General features: G+C 34.8%; 1 protein-coding gene across 3 annotated transcripts in view; it reads right to left on the bottom strand.

Moving 5' to 3' along the window:
• ATAD1 (ATPase family AAA domain containing 1) overlaps positions 1–18,507 on the bottom strand; it is a 35,551-nt gene extending 17,044 nt beyond the window's left edge. Inside the window, exons 1-6 of one of the 3 annotated variants that reach the window (XM_019738796.2) lie at positions 18,366–18,507; positions 14,425–14,599; positions 9,702–9,800; positions 7,662–7,782; positions 7,050–7,250; positions 996–1,102 (exon numbers count right to left, since the gene is read on the bottom strand). In XM_019738796.2, coding sequence (XP_019594355.1) covers positions 996–1,102; positions 7,050–7,250; positions 7,662–7,782; positions 9,702–9,800; positions 14,425–14,586 — 690 coding nt within the window. In that variant the 5' untranslated portion in view covers positions 14,587–14,599; positions 18,366–18,507. Of the gene's footprint in view, positions 1–995; positions 1,103–7,049; positions 7,251–7,661; positions 7,783–9,701; positions 9,801–14,424; positions 14,600–18,267; positions 18,288–18,365 lie in introns of those variants that run through there. The other 2 variants (XM_074339418.1, XM_019738806.2) reach the window with 2 other exon arrangements.
• Between the last annotated feature and the right edge of the window lie 4 nt (positions 18,508–18,511).

The following is an 18,511-nucleotide window of genomic DNA, read 5'->3' as shown; positions in this document are numbered from 1 at the left end:
TAAAGAAATTACCCAGAATATAGCAAAAAGAGAGAAAAATATGAAAAAGTTAAAACACATGAAATATAAATAAGATATCCAATGGGCATTTTGAAGAAATAAATTTTTAGAAGTGATGGAAGATGATTCTATATATTATGTTTTTTTAAAAGGGCAAAAACAGATTATAAAATAGAAAATACCTAATAAAGTTAAAACAACAAAAGAATAGTATTAACTTTTTCAAAACTTTTCCAAGAGATACAAATAGGTGATGCATAGGGAAAAAAGAAAAATGTTTCTAGAACTTCCATTTCCAGCAATATGGCAGAAGAACAAACATGCCAGATAACTTTTTTAAAAATCTGCTTTTAAAATACATCATTGGTCTGGCAAGAAAGTACAGAATACTCAAAGGCGAAGAATTAAGTGAAAATGGGAACCCAATGAAGAAAACTGAAAAATAATAGCTGGCTTTCTCTTTGGGGGCATACCAAGGGACCTCAGTTTTCAACAGCCTTATAGGGAGTAGAGATAAAGCCTAGGACAGATGACTGTCCTATATAAAATTGGGATCCTAAAGGAAGGTGCATGTGACGGGAAGTGGGAAAGTGTGGAAGTTTTGGCAACTAATGGAAATAAGTGACATAAGAACTGAGAGTAAAGACTACAAGGCTATGGTAAGAGTCAACAGAAACATGTACCCATAGCCACCAGTCATTTCTTCGTCTTTGGCACAATTGTTCTGAAATTCCAAGGAGAGACTTCACCGGGTGTTTTCTCTTCTGTTATATTTGTTTCAGGCACTAAGGCAATCTATAAACATTTTGTTAAACATGAAGACCTCAAAATGGATGAAAATGTATACAAACCATATTCTTTCAGATCGCCATCATTTAAAGTTCATTTAAAGTTAACTATAATTATGACAAAGACTTTTGTAAAAAAAGCCAAAAATTTTCTATTAACACCACCATCACAACACTCCAAGTTTAAGGCAAATTTGTTTCAAATACCTGGCAGCTGTGGTCAGTATCCAATCCATCCCAGAGACTCATAAACTGAGCTTTCATCATGGCTGTAGCTTCATGGTCAGAACTTGAACGGTTTCGTAGAAAGGAATCTAGAAGGAAAAAGTCCTTAACTTTAGAAATTAATAACAAATTTACTCTATATAATTTCAAATCATTTAACCAGAAGCTGACAACTTTATGAATGATTACGAGGAAAAGGGTTCAACTACGCCTTTTCACACATTATTCTGATATAATAATGTTAACAAAGTATTGGGCAAATTAAAAAACAATCAATTCACAACCTTCATCTTTTTCCTAAAAATACATTTATGCCAATATATATAAAAGAAGTAAAGGATCTGGTACTGAGAAGCTAGAAAAGGATCAAGTAGTCTTGGAGGAAAATCTATGTGCTTTGGCCTTAACTTTACAGATTATCTGCGTCCTTTGTGGGGATCACATCCTTTTCCTCACACACTTTTCCTGGTAATAAATAAAACTGACATTGGAAAATGTCAAAATACTATTAAGTGGGAAAATGTAGGACAGCAAGTGGTTCAAAAAACACACACTAGCATGCATGTATGTTAAACATGGTAAAAAACCAAAATGCTAATAACTTTTGTTATTTCTCAGTGACAGACTTAAGGACAACTTTAATTTTGTGTTTGGAATTATTTTTTGTCTTCAAAATTAACTACAATGAACATAAAATGCTTTAATAAGGGGGAAACCTTTTCCTATTAGGATGAAAGACTGAAAGGTGGCACATTCTAAAGATGAAAAAAAAAACAAAACGGTAAAAACAAATCCTGGATTTTCTAATGCAATCCCTATTTCAAATGTTCTGTCTTATATCTTTCAAATTACTGACACTTCGGAGTAAATTTCACATTTCAGCATTGCAACTAGAACTTGAAGTCTGTCAATTATACATGCAAGAGGCACAAAATGCTTTGTAATGTGCTGGGTCTTTTGAAAAAAACATTTTTAAAAAAGTAATTACAGCAAAAACACATTACCATGACATGATAGTCTTGTGATGGCAAACACATATCCTGGATTTTCTTCTACAGTTTGAATTTTGTACCATCTGTCCCATTGTTGGACTGTATATCAAACTAACCCATCTATTTTGCATGTAGAAAATCTGGTCATTTTAAAATTGCTTATATTTTTAAAAATAAATTGTTTAAGTTCAGCTGCTTACACAACCACCATAATTTTATACTAATTATTCCTAAATTATCTTCAGTACTTAGAAGTGGTTCTGCTTAAGACGGTTGTTTCAAATAATAGGAAAAACAACATACTGGATAAGTATAAATAACCTCATTATATTAGTAATTACATTAAATGTAAATGGTCTAGAGTATCCAAGTACATGATTAAGATAAGAGACTGGATTAAAAAAATAACACACCATTGTGTGCTGTTTACAAGAAACATGATTAAATATAAGGGCTCAGAATGTTGAAAAGGATGGAAAAAGACATGTAAATACTAACAAAAAGTCGAAATATTTTTGTAAAAACTTAATGTACATCTGATAAATGGTGCTGGAACAATTGGATATCCCATCCACATGAAAAAAACAAAAATGATCTAGACACAGACCTTATACCTTTCACAAAATTTAACTCAAAGTGGATCACAGATCTAAATGTAAAACACAAAACTATAAAACTTCTACAAGACAATATAGGAGAAAATCTAGATGAACCTGGGTTTGTGATGAGTTTTTATACACCACCAAAAGCACAATCTGTCAAAGAAAAAACGGATGTTGGTCTTTATTAAAATTAAAAATTCTGCCTCATGGAAGACAATGTTAAGAGAAAAAAAGCCACAGATTGGGGAAAATATTTTAAAACACATATTTGACAAAGGACTTGTACCCAAAATATACAAAGAAACTTTTAAAATTGAAGAAAACAACCCAATTAAAAAATGGGCAAAAGATCTGAATAAACACCTTACGTAGTCATAGAAGATATACACATGGCAATTAAGCTTATGAAAAGATGCTCAACAACATATGTCATTAGGGAATTGCAAATTAAAATAACAGTAAGATACTACAACAAACTTATTAGAATAGCTAAAATTCAAACAAAAAAAACTGATAAAAGCAAGTACTGAAGAGGATGCAGAGCAATTGGACCTCTTTTTAGCTGGTGAAACAGCAAAATGGTATAACCACTCTGAAAGACAGTTTGGTAGTTTGTTACAAAGCTAAACATAGTTTTACCATAAGATCCAGCAGTTGTACTCCAAGGAATTTACCCAACTGAGGTGAAAACTTATGCCTACACAAAACCTACACATCACTGTTTTTCGCATCTGTATTCATAATCGCCCCAAAGTGGAAGCAACCAAGATGTCCTTTAACAGATGAATGGATAAACTGTGGTACAATCATATAATGGAATTTTATTCAGCAATAAAAAGAAATGAGCCACCAAGCTATGACAAGACATAGAGGAAACTTAAATGCATACTGCAAAGTGGAAGAAGCCAGTCTGAAAAGGCTACATATTGTATGATTCCAACTATATGACATTCTGGAAAAGGCAAAACTACAGAGACAATAAAAAGATTAGTGGCTGCAGGGAGTTCGGGAGCTCAGGAGGAATGAACAGATGGAACACAGGTGATTTTTAGGGTGGCAAAACTATTCCGTATGATACTATAATGGTAGATATTACATGATATAATGCATTTGTCAAAGCCGGAAAGCTGTACAACACAAAGAATAACCCTTAATGTAAACTATGTACCTTAGCTATTAATAATGTGTCAACACTGGTTCATTAACTGTAACAAATGTATCACACTGAAGCAAAGGATTAATAATCGGGGAAAAACTGTGTGTGTGTGGAAGGGGAGGATATATAGGAACTCCAAACTTTCTGCTCAATCTTTCTGTAAACTTAAAAGTGTTCTAAAAAATAAAGTCTAGTAACTGAATAAAAAGAGATTAATAAATATCTGAGATTGCAAGAAAGGAAAAAACCCCAGAATTCAGGAAAACAAACAAACAAAAAACAACTGAAAATGAGTGGTGAGATTATCAAGGAGATGATGCCACTGTGTGTGTTTGTGTACACAACAGGTAGGTATGTGTAGCATCAGAAGGTTCTGCTGTGGAGTTAATATCCATGCTGAGGCCAAGATGCTCAAAAGGATATAGTCACAGAAAGCACAGACAAGAAAAAAAACCATTCTGCTCACCATTATAGGGAGTTAAGAAAGCTTGTCTTGTCTGCCTTGGCCTACGCTCTGGGGGGAAATATGTAACCGTTGACAAATAAATAATCAAGACCACAGGGGCTCTCTCTCAGGCTTGGACTCTAACTTTGTAGTGTCATTCAGTCTAGGGATATCCCAGTTGAGAAATTATCATAAATATTGGTCTCGAGTGATTAGACCCCAGAGGCTCGAAGTGGAAGACAGAAAAACTACTCTGGATCTTAGGCAACACAAAATTCTTATATAAAAACCAGCCATAAATCATCTAAACTTACAGGTTACACAAGGAAGTAAATTACCATGAAAGAGTTGAGTATAAAGGAGAATTAAAATTTCTGACAACATAACAATTTAAAAACAACTATATAAAAATAGTATGTTTAAAATTTTGAAGACATAAAAGGGACTGTAATTCTAACAAAAGAGCAAGCTATAGTGAAAAAAGATAAATTTGAGAAAGAACCAAATGCAACTTCTAAAATTCAAATATAATCAACAGAATACAAACCCAATGGTTGTGAGATTAAACACAGCCAAGCAAAAAATTGCTTTTTATAACTCACTCAAAGATTGATTTTTGAGTTGCACCATTATTTCATGTGCCAACAAAAAAACTTAAAATGATGCCAATTAAATTATGATGCTAAAAGAAAATCTCTGCCAATTAAATTATAACATGCTATCCCAATTTCAGGGATGTTAAAATGTAGAAAACAAAAACTTTAGAACTGATGAAATATGGTAGCGAACCAGAAGATAAAACTATGAACTCAAAATTAAGTAGAAAGTTGAATGTAGCTTTTTTATAAAAACAAAAGTTTTGTAACATTTAAAGATATATAGTGAGAAATTTTCTAGAACTAACAAATCCTCAAATTAAAAACCACAGTCTTAAGAGGATAAATAAAAACTAAATATAGACCTAGAAAAACGACAACCAAACAGCAGAAGATCAAAATCTACTACTAATAAGAGAGAGAAGATATTACTTACAAAGAAATATTAGGTTGTGAGCAGAATTCTAAAAAGCAAAAAGAAAGATGGGAAGACAATGTACTTATAGCTTCAAAATGCTGAAGGAAAATAATTCTGTACAATTTAAGAGTGCAGGTAGAATGAAATACATTTTTACAGAAAGATGAAATTCACTATCTTTGCCGAAAGAACTTTAGCAGATTTGGGTAAGAAGAAAATTAAATCCACAGAAAAGGCAGGTGTAAGAAGTAACAATGAGCAAAAAAGCTGGCAAAGATGTGTGCCTAACCAAGCATTGCCAGTATAAAAATAACAACAAATATGGAGAGCATAATATAAGAAAAATGTTGGTTAACAACATGCAAAAGATGAGGGGAATGATTAGTATTCAAGAGTTCTCATGTCCCTGTGTTATTTGGTAGGAAGGCAGAAATGATTAGCTTAGACTAACACAAAATAGGTATGCTAAATATTTCACTAAAAGAAAAAGAATATACAACTTCTAAACCTGCAGCAGGGAAAAGGGAGTAAAGAAAGCAAAACAGTTCACTAGATTGGTAAATAGAAAGCTCAGTTATGTGGTAGAAATAAATCTAAATATATCAGCTATCAAAATGAAGACCAACTACCACATTTCCTGGTGAAAGAGTCTTAGATTAAAATTTTAAAAATCCAACTATACGTTATTTTGTGCAAAATGCACACCAAAAACCCAAAAACAGTTGGGAGTAAATTGATGAGAAAGATATCCAAGGCAAACAAGTAATCAAAGTACTACATTATCTAGATGCTTCTCCATATTTCTATATAGCCTATCATATGACATATAATTGTAACAGTATAATTAATTCAAAGATACACTTTTAATTATTATAGCTTTATTATATATATAACTTATTGTACGAGGAACAGAAAAATATTGATGATCCACAAAATATAGAAAAAGTCCTCTAATAAAAAAGTCATGACATATAGAGAAGGATGATTTATTTTGTAAGTTGGTTGTCCATGTGCAAAAGAATGAAATTAGATTCCTACTTCACACTACATATTAAAAAAAGAGAATATTTATGGGAGTAGCGAAGGGGTTTGTAAACCAGACACAAAAGTATAAATCATTAAGGAAAAAGACTGATAAATGTAACTGCATTTAAATTTAAATCTGTGAAAAGAAACTTTCACCGTGAAAAGATAAGCCAGTCTAGAAAATATTTGCATTTATAATAAACATCAACAAAAAATTAGCAAAAAAGTGGAAATCCCCCCAACCCCCAGCAAGAAAAAATGGACCATTTACAAGCAAGGAGACTCAAATGACTAATCAACATGTTAAAAGATGCCGAAATTTACTAGTAAGCTGAGAAACCCAAATTAAAACAATGATGAGATAATTCATCATTGTTTTTTTAAATGGGTATAACTTAACAATAATGTCTGAAAAGGCAAACTTTAAGGAGTATATAGGGAAACAAACTACACACTAATGAGAGTGAAAACAAGTATAAACACTTTGGAGAACTGGTTATCATGAGGTTAAACTTGGAAACAGCACACGACCTAATGGCTGAACTTTTGGTATCTGCGCAAGGAAACATGGACATGGATGTCTATTGCATACAGTTTTAAGAGGGAAAACACAGAAAAAACTGTCAACTAGGCTAATGAACAACTCATTCTGCAACACAAATTTACATAGCATTTTAGTTCTCTCTCTTGTCTTATTAATTTAGCCTCAAAAATGTTAAGAACTCAATCCAGTCATCTAAATACTTGTACCACCCTTAAAAATGGCATTTTAAAAATGCTCCCATAGAAAACATAACATACCTATTTCATCTATAAAGATGATGGAAGGCTGTAGCTTTATGGCAAGAGAAAAAACAGCAGCAGCTAATTTCTGAGATTCTCCATACCACTTATCTGTCAGTGTTGAAGGCTGAAGGTTAATAAATCGACAACCTGCTTCTTTGGCTGTAGCCTTCGCAATCAGTGTTTTACCACAGCCTGGAGGCCCATAGAGAAGAACACCTGGAAATTAGCATATTATTTTATTAATTCCTTTAAGAGAACAAGATGCTTGATTTAGCTTATGTGATAATCAACATAATATTTATTTTAACTATACTAAAATTTCTCTCAATATTCGCTTGTTTTTATTAATCTTTTTTAATAGCGGAAAAGGAAGGAGCCATAGTCTGTTCAGAGCACTTACTGCACACTGACAGCAGCTCAGAGAAACTCAACTTCTTCAAAACCGATGGTAGAAAACACTGTTTGGCTGTTGCTCAGAGACTTCAGTTTTAGCCAAAAGGACAACCTATTATTTGCAAGACAGTTTACTGGAAATTCCAACTTCAAAAACACCTGTTCAATAATGACAGAAAGTCTCCATGTTTCCAAGATTTTTAATGCTGTAGCAAATGTAAACTTTTACCATACCCTTTGGGGGCTGCAGAAGCCTGGAATTTTCAAACAAATGCTTCTTTTTGATAGGTAAGATGACTGTGTCTTTCAGATCCGTAATGACATCATCTAAACCTGCTATATCACTCCAAGTAACCTGGTAAAAGGTAACGTCAACATGAATTTTACAACTGATGTATACTTGCTGAAGTACAAAAAAATCCCCACAAAATGGCAAACCTTAATCTGATAATTACATAGATAATAAAATATGAAAATTACATATTAATGTGAGTAAAGACTTTTCACAGAAAAAAAATGAAATTATTAAAAACTACTATGAAACTGTAAAAAGAAATTTAATAGTCAACTATCTAGTATTAAAAGGAAAAAAGCAATAGTCTGGCACTCAAAACTCTGCAGCAACCTAATGAGCTGAATTCAGTTCATTTAGGGGAGGGAAATATTCTGCCAAGAAGACTGAGAACCAGCTCAGATAATTCAGCACTGGCTCATTGGGAAGAGCTAGCTCACCAGAAGTTGCCTAATTCATATATGATGCTGTCAAACATAATAGGGATAAATTTTAGAAATAAGCTCTACACCCACCAAACTGACTTCTGAATGGTATTAATCAAAAGTAAAACTGAGTCAAAAATTTTATCTATAGTAGTAAAGAGGGGGTAAATACTTCCAAATTGATACCGCTTGTGTATTTTAAAGCCTTCTGACTCAACCTGAAAAAAAATTTTTATAAAATAAACTGAAAAAAAACTTTAAAAAACCCCAAACAACCTAGCTGTAATATTGCAGAGTAAAGGGGCTGAAGGTGAGGTCAGTCAGAAGCAATATTTACAATAGATTCACTTTCTTAACAACTTAAAAAAAAAAGTGAAAAACCAAATACCACAGCCAAATCTAAAAAAAAAAATCATCACCTACTTTCACTGTTGCTATAACAAAAAACTGAGTCTGTTAATACAACTTTACTCAGAAGCAAATACAGGTAAGGTCTCAAGAAAGAACCACTGTTAATTTATTAATCAAATTCAAATAGCAGATTAATTTTGGGGGTTATATGTGTGTCTCTGTGAACAAAGATATTAAAAGACATTGTAGATTTTTACTTTCTAGATTTGGGGGTAGGGGTAACACATTTCATTCTATTAATTTATTTATACCTGTTGTTACAAAATATTCACATAGGATTTTAGAGTTTCTAAATTTAATCTGATCCTCAAAATAATCCTTTTTAAATAGGTAGAGTAGGTATTACATTGTCCCTGGATTATACATCAGGGAACTGAGACTCAAAGAGGAAATAATCTGCCAAGCTCATCAATGGAAAAACTGGGATTTAGAATCTTACACTGTCTACAAAACCATCCTATGAAAATCTAGATTTAAACTCCAAATCAAATATCCACATGACTTAAAGCAGTACATTTTATATGGAAAAGGTGACTATAAAAAAATACAAGTTTAACCAAATAAATGAACACAAAAATAAATTAACGTAGCAGGCCTGAGACTGTTATCCTTAGAAAGGCTGCTTGCAAGGCTGGCCCTTGGGCGGAATATGGGAATTTCAAGTTCAGGAGAGTTCCCACCATTCCCTGATAAGAACAGCTCACTGTGCTTAACTGTTGGTGCAAACAATACGGTTTATGGTGGCGACCTGTGTTCCTTCTGGGAGTCTAGAATTTTGGTAGATGTTAGGAAGACAAAGTCTACGTGACCTGTACCAAGTAAAACCTGGGCATGAAGTCTCTAATGAGCTTCCCTGGTGGACAGCATTTTACATGTTGCTCATAACGTGTTGCTGGAGGAATCAAGTGCATCCTGTGTGACTTCACTGGGAGAAGACTCTTGAAAGCTCGTGCCTGATTTCCTCCAGACTTCATCCCCTGACCCTCTTTCCTTACAATTTTGCCTTGTATCCTCTTGTAATAAATCATATCTGTGAGCATCACTATGCTGAATCCTGTGATTCCTTCTAGAATCATCAAACCTTCGGGACCCTTGACACAAAATGCAGGAGAAAAAAAAATCTTCAATAAGATTAACGATACATACATGCATGTTAAGAGGGTCTACGAGATGAGCAGCAATACTCATTTCATATTCTGAAAGTTTCACATTTTTCACACCAATTTGCTTCATTAATTTTTCTGCCTAGAAAGAAAAAACAAGCAACCTCATTTAGCTTGATATTTAGATAATGGCACTTCAAAACATGTGTCTGCGAAGTCTAAAAAGCAATGAACACACATACAATAATTTTCCAGGGATATTCTAGGACCTTGATGTCATCCTTCCCCATTCTAAGCCCTTCGGTAAAGAAAAATCTGAGGATCTACTCCACAGAAACCAGGGCAATTTAAACCAGCTCCCGGGAAATGAGAGGAAATGAGAAAATAGGCTACATGATTGAAGATCTAGGGTCTCACATTGTTCCAGGGAGATTCTAGCGTCCAACGTGAGTTTCCTAGTAGGATGCTCATGACAGATGCAGGTGAAACCTCAAGATGAAAGACTGAGGAATTAAGAATATCAAGAAATGGACAACTGGAATTTCCTTCCTTAAATTCACAGAGTATCTGAAAACAGGTGCCTAACTTTCTTCAAATTACCCAGGTATCCACAACAGGTGCTCATATCTATCTCATTTCAAATTGTTCTGAGGCTGTCCCTTTTACTTAAAGTCAATTCCTGGGACTAGGCAACCAGATATAATAAAAATAATTCTGAGTTAGAAGTCTACTTGCATATATTTCTTAGAGCTGGTCAAAACTAGCCTTAAACCTATGAGCTCTTAACAATACAACAAAGCTATCAATTAAAATAAAAATGATAAATATTTACTGAGTGTGCCAAATATTATGCCAAAATACTGTAAATGGATTAACTCATTGAATCCTCAGAGTGATCCTATGAAATAGGTACAGTTTTTCCTCATCGTGGAAAAAGAAACCAAAGCTTAGCTCAGATTAAGTAATTTGCCTTAGGTTAAAAGATAGCAAATGGAAGAGGCAATATACGAATCCTGGCAGTCCAACTCTGCAGCCCATACTCTAACCACCAGATACATTACCTTGGTTTCTCCAACCATAAGATAGGAGCTTGTGACCACTAAAGAGTCTAAAAATCTATAGATAACATACTCAAATTTCAGTTATATGAACATTTTTAGAAATGAAGATGCTCTGGTAAATCATATTTACCTAAATTTGTTTTATTATGTATCACCCCTGCTCAAAAATACCTAAATTTTTATTGTTATATTTTCTTAAAATACTTTTGATTATGTAAGATCTTGCTGTTTGTTAAGGGTATTGATGATCTAAAAGAAAATTCACATCACTCATCATTATAGTTATAGACTGGCTAAAGGATTAGGATAATGTGTGTTGATCATATCCTAGTAATACAGCATTTTTTAAAAAGTGTTATGAACCACAACATTTTTCCTATTTAGTCATCCCCCTGTAAAATTACTGAATCAATGGATAAAGTTGCCTGTCCCAGTTCCTTTTATCTCTTTCTTGCAAATATCTTCTCTGTCACTACCTATCTTTAAATCTTTTATGTGCCAGCTATGAAAGGTATCCTATTTTAGTATCTGTAATCACATTAATTTAATTCTTCTTTTTCACTAAGGCTTTTATAAATGTGAAGCCATCCCACCTGTGTTCTTTATAGGTTATGCTCTAATACAGCGATTCTCAATGGGGTGATTTGGACCCACAGGGAACATTTGGCAAAGTCTAGAAATACTTTTGGTTGTCACAATTTGGATGAGTTTGGAAAGGTGCTACTGGTATCTAGTTAGCAGAGACAGGGATGCTGCTAAACATTCTAGAAGGTACAGGACAGCCTGTCGCCTTCCCCCCTTCAAATTACCTGGCCCCAGAGTCATTAGTGCCAAGTTGTGAAACCCTACCTTTTTCCTCATTAGCTAATTGCCCTTAATATTTTACTGTAGGCTAAAATTGCCTCTTGCTTTAAATAATAACAACCTATATATGTGGGGTTTCTGGAAAAAAAAAAAAAATCAACTGTTATTTCTTTCATATAGAAAATGTTATAATCACGTTTACCTAGAATCTTTTCCCCACAACCGCAGCCCCATTTAACAATGTCTCCAGGTTGTACTAATAACATTGAAAAGATATGAACATTTATTGAGTATCTACCACATGCCTGGTACTATGCTGGGTACTTCCCAATCAACCCTTTAAACTATCCTGAGAAGTAGCTATTATTATTCTCATTTCTCAAATGAGGAACTCAGAGGTCAAAGAAATGAGAACTGCCAAGATTACACAGCTAGGAATTGGCACTACCAGAGCTCAAACCCTGATCTGTCTGATTTCAAAGCTCATGTTCTGCTGAAACACAACTACTCCTCATTTGGGAGAGCAGATCATGATTAACAAACAAATTGAAAAGAAAGCACCTCAAAACACTATACTACTACTAAACAGTGTTCTAGTAATATAAGTTATCCATCTGTCTAGCTTGGACACCTTTAACTGAGCCCCGATTTCTATAATGTTTTAACTAGAAAAACAAAATTTTGATTGGACTGCTTTAAAGATGGCTTATATTCATGTATTAGTTTATGGTTTAGAGCTTAATGACAATTACATTTTCTAGTCACTAACATTTGCTTGGTATTTAAAGTGGGTCTCTTCAAGTGGCTGCTGTCTCTATGGAGGGAAAAATGGTGGTCTGAGGCGTGAGGAGAGTCAGAAGTAGGAGGGAAACTTACATTTTACTGTATACCTATCTTTTTAACTGTTCCGTAGTATTTTTTATCCTTTCATGCTATCTCATTTTTTCTCCATGTGAAATATAATTTAAAAAATTAAGAAGTGAAGTAGGAAATAGTAAACTAATATTTTTGCAGACTGAGTAAGGAGGCAATGGAGAAAAAGAGGCAGGAGAAAAGACTCATGTTATTCAGGTTCTAAAAGTTGTAACTGATTGTTCTTTTGGAAGAATAATTTTAGAAAGTTGGAGATGACATTAACAAGTCAAGAGGAAAACAACAGAGATGACCTATTTAAACATAGGTTAAAAATCTTTTACTGAGGTCACAGCTAACGTTCTCCAATTTAAGTGTAAGTAGAGAAAAACCATTTATGGAAAGCATTTAAAAATGCATTTAAATAGAAAATAGCAAACAATTTAAGTATCATCTTTGTATATTAAGTATAAGACCTTATCACAAATATATATTAAAATTCTAGAAAGTACTGTTTTCTAGACATGTAGAGACGGTTATCTTCTCTTTTAGGGTTAGTGCACTTACTACATCTCTTTCTTCCGATCTACCATTATGTTCTGAAAGTTATTGGGTAAGATGCCCCAATCAAATGTCATCTTCCCATACACCTGCCCTACGTACCAGTTTCTAAACCTCCAGGAAGATACTATGAGTCTTTTGAGGACTCCAGATATATCCTGGATTCATTTGTAAGATGTCCTTTCATTATTATTATTCTACTTCACCTATTCCATTCCTTTTATCACCCCCTTACTCTGTCTAGGTCTCTGCCAGGACTGGGGCAGTCTACAAAAAAAAGATCTTGCTTCTAGTCTCCCTGACTCTAATTCCTGCTATATACTATTGTAAGGTGAATTATCCTTAAAACATTGCTTTGCATATCATCCACCTACTCAAAAATCTTCAGTGGTTTACCACTGCCTATACAGAAGATTTCAACTGGTCCAACAGTATATTCCAACAGTTGGCCAGGGAGGTAAGACAGGAAAACAGGAAGGGTAACAGAGAAGCTATAGGCTCAGGCCAAGCAAAAAGCATCCCTCCTTAGTTGATGACAAACTTCTCAAATGCTGTAGCACTTACCAGCCTCTGTCCACCCACCAAAACATTTATAAAACGACTGAGTAAGGAAAAAGTAGAGCTCTGTTCCTTGACTTTATATTCAGGCTCTTTTATCATTTAGTCCCTTACCTCTCCCTCCAACTTCTACTACCATGTTTCCCCGAAGACTTAGCCAGACAATCAGCTCTAATGCGTCTTTCGGAGCAAAAATTAATATAAGACCCGGTCTTATGTTACTATAAGACCGGGTCTTATCTAAGATAATGTAATATAAAACCGGGTCTTTCATTAATTTTTGCTCAAAAGACGCATTAGAGCTGATTGTCCGGCTAGGTCTTATTTTTGGGGAAACATGGTATTGTCATCCATGTTGCATGTATCACTAGTCCATTCCTTGAAAGCTTGTTTTTTGAAGAATAGAAACCAAAACCAATATATCATCCTAATAAGGAAATGACTGCAACAGACAGTAGTTAAAAAAATAAAACTACAAATTATATTAACAATAACATTTTTAACAATTCCTTAATTAGAAATTAGTGTAGTTTTTAAGTCTAAGACTGACAGCTTGTCAGTATTATCCACATTTCAAATGTCATACAAAGGAAAATGTGTATCATTACTGAAGATAAATTTTGTTTAATCTATTGAAAAATTTTACCTAGATTCCTTCATTTATAAGCTGACAAAAATAGTCTAATGAGGGTGTTCACAACAAAATACTATAATATTTTTATTCTTCACTATTTTTCTTCTAAGTTGCTTACATAGTCAAATGGATTTGAGAAACAAATACTTTTAGGAATAATGAAATTAAACATGACGGAAAAACATTTTCATGTGCACAGAACGCCTCATTATCTTATAATTCGATTATGTCCTTAGTTTTATGGGAAAATATTTGCTAACTATAAGAAAAATGATCCTTAAACATTTTAATCATACCTGTTTCTGAGCTTCTACTTTTTGCTTTCTGGTTGGATCAATTGCATCTACCATCCATTTGATTGTAAAGTATGTTACTGCACCAAATATTGTCAAACGGAAAATCAAACCAACAACCTCATTCCGACTCAAGGGACGAGAAAAGGCTTCAGCATGTACCATCTTGATTGTTAACCTTAAAAAACAAACAGAAACGTCACTAGGTAATAACTAGATTCATTAAAGTTGGGAGACTGATAAATACCTTAAATTAAGCAACAAAAACTAGCTTCTATTCAAATTTGACATTATTACCTTAAGAAAGCGTTAAGGAGAAATGGGTTCTTAAATGTTAAGTAAACACATTTTAAGCTCCCCTTGGAAACTAAGGAACGGATTAGAAACAGGCTTACTTATTAGAAGTTTTAATGAACTTTTTAAAAAGCTCATATAATTTAAGTTGAGATAATTCTATTTGAAAAGTACAATAAACATTTTAAGGTATTTACTTTTTTGGTTGTTATGATAAAACTTTATTTACAGAATAGGTGGTCCAAAATTTACTAACTCCGAAGCTAACCCCATATCTGGCACAGGAGAAGCTGAGGAAGGATCCAGGAGGTGCTGCAGTTTCTGAGAGCAAAAGGCTGCCCCATGCCACCCAGGTGAGATGCTGGAAAAGCAGCAAGGTGCAAGGGTTGCAACAGCATAAGGTATTTAACCCTTGAAACAGCTTTAAAATAACTATTTCAGAGTCTAGAAAAATCACTATATCATTAATCCAACTGAAGAAAGGCAGCCCAACAATGAAATACTTTACTAATACAACGATAAGAATTTCTTCTATTAAGTGTAGTGTAAACCAGGTAAATTTTGAGTGAAATTTAAATTGTGAACTGAGTCACTTTTTCCTTACTTACTTTTAAAGGTTTTCAAGGCCTGCTTAAATTCAAACATGCCGTTTTCTTAGTAAGTGACATTAAAAATTTTGAGCCATACTATTATTTCCACAACCCAGCTAAATCTGAAGCAACAGAATCTTGAAAAGTTTCTGAACACTCACAAGAATGCAGCATGCACCCAAGACGGAGAGGGAAAAGGAGGCAATGTGCCTACTTTTAGCTATATTCCTGAGCAGCTACATCAATCACAGCCAGGCTTACAGAAGGCATGCACACCCTTGTCAAAGGCAATGACTATCCAGATGAATAAGCTTGCTGGGATAAAGTGACTGTCACTTTTTGGGAGATAGGATCTCAGTTTTAATAATGCTTTATACTCTCATAGCACAGGACTGTGCTGAGGACTATGTGACATAAAAAAAAAAAAGAGAGACAATATATATTGTGCACTCATGTGAAAAAGAATAAATCAAAATTTATACAGATGGCTCAGCAAAAGGTAAAAATTAGGTACTGCACAGATCTATGGTTGTTCCAGCTCTGAAATTGTTTCTCTTCTCATTGCTACTACTCAAAGATCCTCTGTACTTCCCTTCCTTTGGAAGAGCTCCAATACATTTAAATTCCTCTTAGATGCCTCCCATCTGTTCAAGAGTATATACTCCTCCCTAATAAAAAGACCCTAGATCTTTCCCTTTATTTACAGGATTCCCAACTATTCAAGACTATCCTAATATAGCACCAAAGAGTAACTTCTAAGCATTTTACTTGTCACCACTTCTCAGTAGGAACTTTCAATAGCTGGAATCACTAAGATCTAAAAATGTCACGTGTATTTTCCCTCCAGCATATTTGCCTGGCACCCTGGATGGGTCATTTCTCCTCATTCATCTAGGTTTAGTCAAATTCTATCCATACTTAAAAAACTTCATAGGCTCCATGAAGGCTTTCAGGTCACATTAATCCTCTGTTATTATTCATTTGGCCCTATTATTGAACTTATGTGATATCTATTCTACTAAACTAGAGTTTAAATCCTTATAAACAGGATTTATATCTTACCCGTTTTTTATAATTGTCATACAAAAGAGAAGCTATTCAATCAATTATTTGGTCAACAGATAAATTGCCACTGCAGAAAAACCCTCCCAATCATTCCAACAGAATTTCTGCCAGATTTTTGAACAATTTTCAAAAAAAGTCAAGGGTTCCATTGACTTTACTTCTCCATTACTAGAAGCCATTCACTACACAACAGCACATTATTTAAACTTCACTAAATGATTGAAAGCCTTCATTAGGGTGAAAAAACTCTGGCCTAGGAACATTAAGTGATTTAATTCACACAATAAAGCACCTATTAAACATGTATATATAATGCTAACTATATATTGGGTATACAATAATGGCTAAGATACAATTAATTTACTCAAGGAATGCACAGTCCAGTTATTAATTATATTTTTAAAAATGGAGGTAGGGAGAAGAAGCCACTGAATTAAAATCTCTTCTCATACAAAAAAAAAATAAAGGTGTTCTTTCTTCCATCAGCATGGATTCCTAAAAATGGGTTAATATCCCACTTCTTATACGATGTGAAAAATTGACTTCTCTAGCTTTTATTCCAGGAGTAAATTTCAAAATGCTGTTGGAATGTGTGGTATTATGTGGGTGTATTATTCATTGATAAAAATAAACCAGTAGGCAAAATAAGGGTTTATTAACTTAACAATCTGTGAAAACTAGAGATATTCTAATAAAACATTTTCATTTATTTAAAGTTTAATAGTGATAAAACTGCCACCTATTGGATGTTCACTGAACTACATGAACAACTAGGGTTGTTATCAGTACATCCCAGTCAAGACAATAATTTTAATCCTATAAAAAACATCAAGACACAAAACCTCTGCTGACTATATATTTTCCTATGCTTAAACTATTAACAGTAATACAATACTCTAGACCTATGGCCACTTCTAAAATAGTAGTCTTTCTTTTAAAATGACCTCAAAATTCTGAAATGAAACTGAAACTTCTACTTGTAGGTTGTAACTGTATATACTTTATTGTACACTCATCTATCATTCATATGACATTGATATAGCTGCAATGTAAGGCCGTTACAGCAACAGTATCATTACAGCACAAAATACAATAAAAGCTGCATGTGCCTACAACAGTAGGGAATGTATTTCAATCTTGTAGAAACATTAGGATCAACAAAATGAATACATTTAGGTACATAAGCATAGATGGTGTTGTATACAGCTAAGAAGTATCGCAAAACTGTAATTCAGAGTTACTTTGTAAGGTATTTGTTATAAGATGCCAGACAGTTTCATTTTAAAGCGTTCTCCATTCCAGACTAGACAACTTTGAAACCGTACTACCTCGTCAAAGAGCAATTTACTGACAGGTTAAGGACGGAGAGCATAGTGTTCACACTATACTATTTCTCTGCGGATAGACTGCAGTGCTTTTACAAAGTTTTTCTCAACCCCAAAGTCCCAGTTTCGCAGACATCAAGGTCCTATGAACACAGCCTATGAAAGTGAAAGACTGCCAACCTTCACAGAAAGGACAGGTTATAATTAACATCACCATCCTCTGGGAAAGTGTGTGCAGGCCTGAAGAACCACCTCCGCTTTTGCACTAGGTGGTAGCAGTGCCTGTGCGACAATCAGACCCGGTTCATTCCGGTTGCCTTTGCCTAGGATCCCGGTTCTGAGATCGTCTGGGACCACCCGAAGCCCAAGCAGTGACCCGACTGCCGCAGGGATTCCCTGTAGGAAACGGCCGAACTCTTGGGGACAGCGCTAACAGAGATCTAAGGGCCTAGGCCTGGCCGGGAGCCAAGCGAGGCCCGTGACGCCCTTGGAGGTTAATCTGCGAGATACCAAGGCCCGGGGGACGCTGGGGGGGCGGGACTGAAGTAGGGCATGGGAGGAGGGGAGGTGACCTTTTCTGCTCGGCTTCCCAGTTCCGAGCCCGGCCCTACAGGAGCTCAGTGGGATCCCGCGCCCGGCCCACGAGGCCCCGCGGGAACCAGCTACTCACCCGCGTGCAGAAACAGCGGCAGCAGGTACCCTGAGCCAGCCTCACACAGGAAGGATACGCCGCCTGGGACAGAACGCTTCCGGCGGGCGTCGCGGGCGGGTCGCCCCCTAGCACCGAGCATGCGCAACTCGCGCCTGTCCTCGAGG

Source organism: Rhinolophus sinicus, linkage group LG07 (assembly GCF_036562045.2).
Source record: "Rhinolophus sinicus isolate RSC01 linkage group LG07, ASM3656204v1, whole genome shotgun sequence".
NCBI lineage: Eukaryota > Metazoa > Chordata > Mammalia > Chiroptera > Rhinolophidae > Rhinolophus > Rhinolophus sinicus.
Note: the sequence above shows the minus strand (reverse complement) of the source record. Positions and strands in the feature narration are given on the sequence as shown.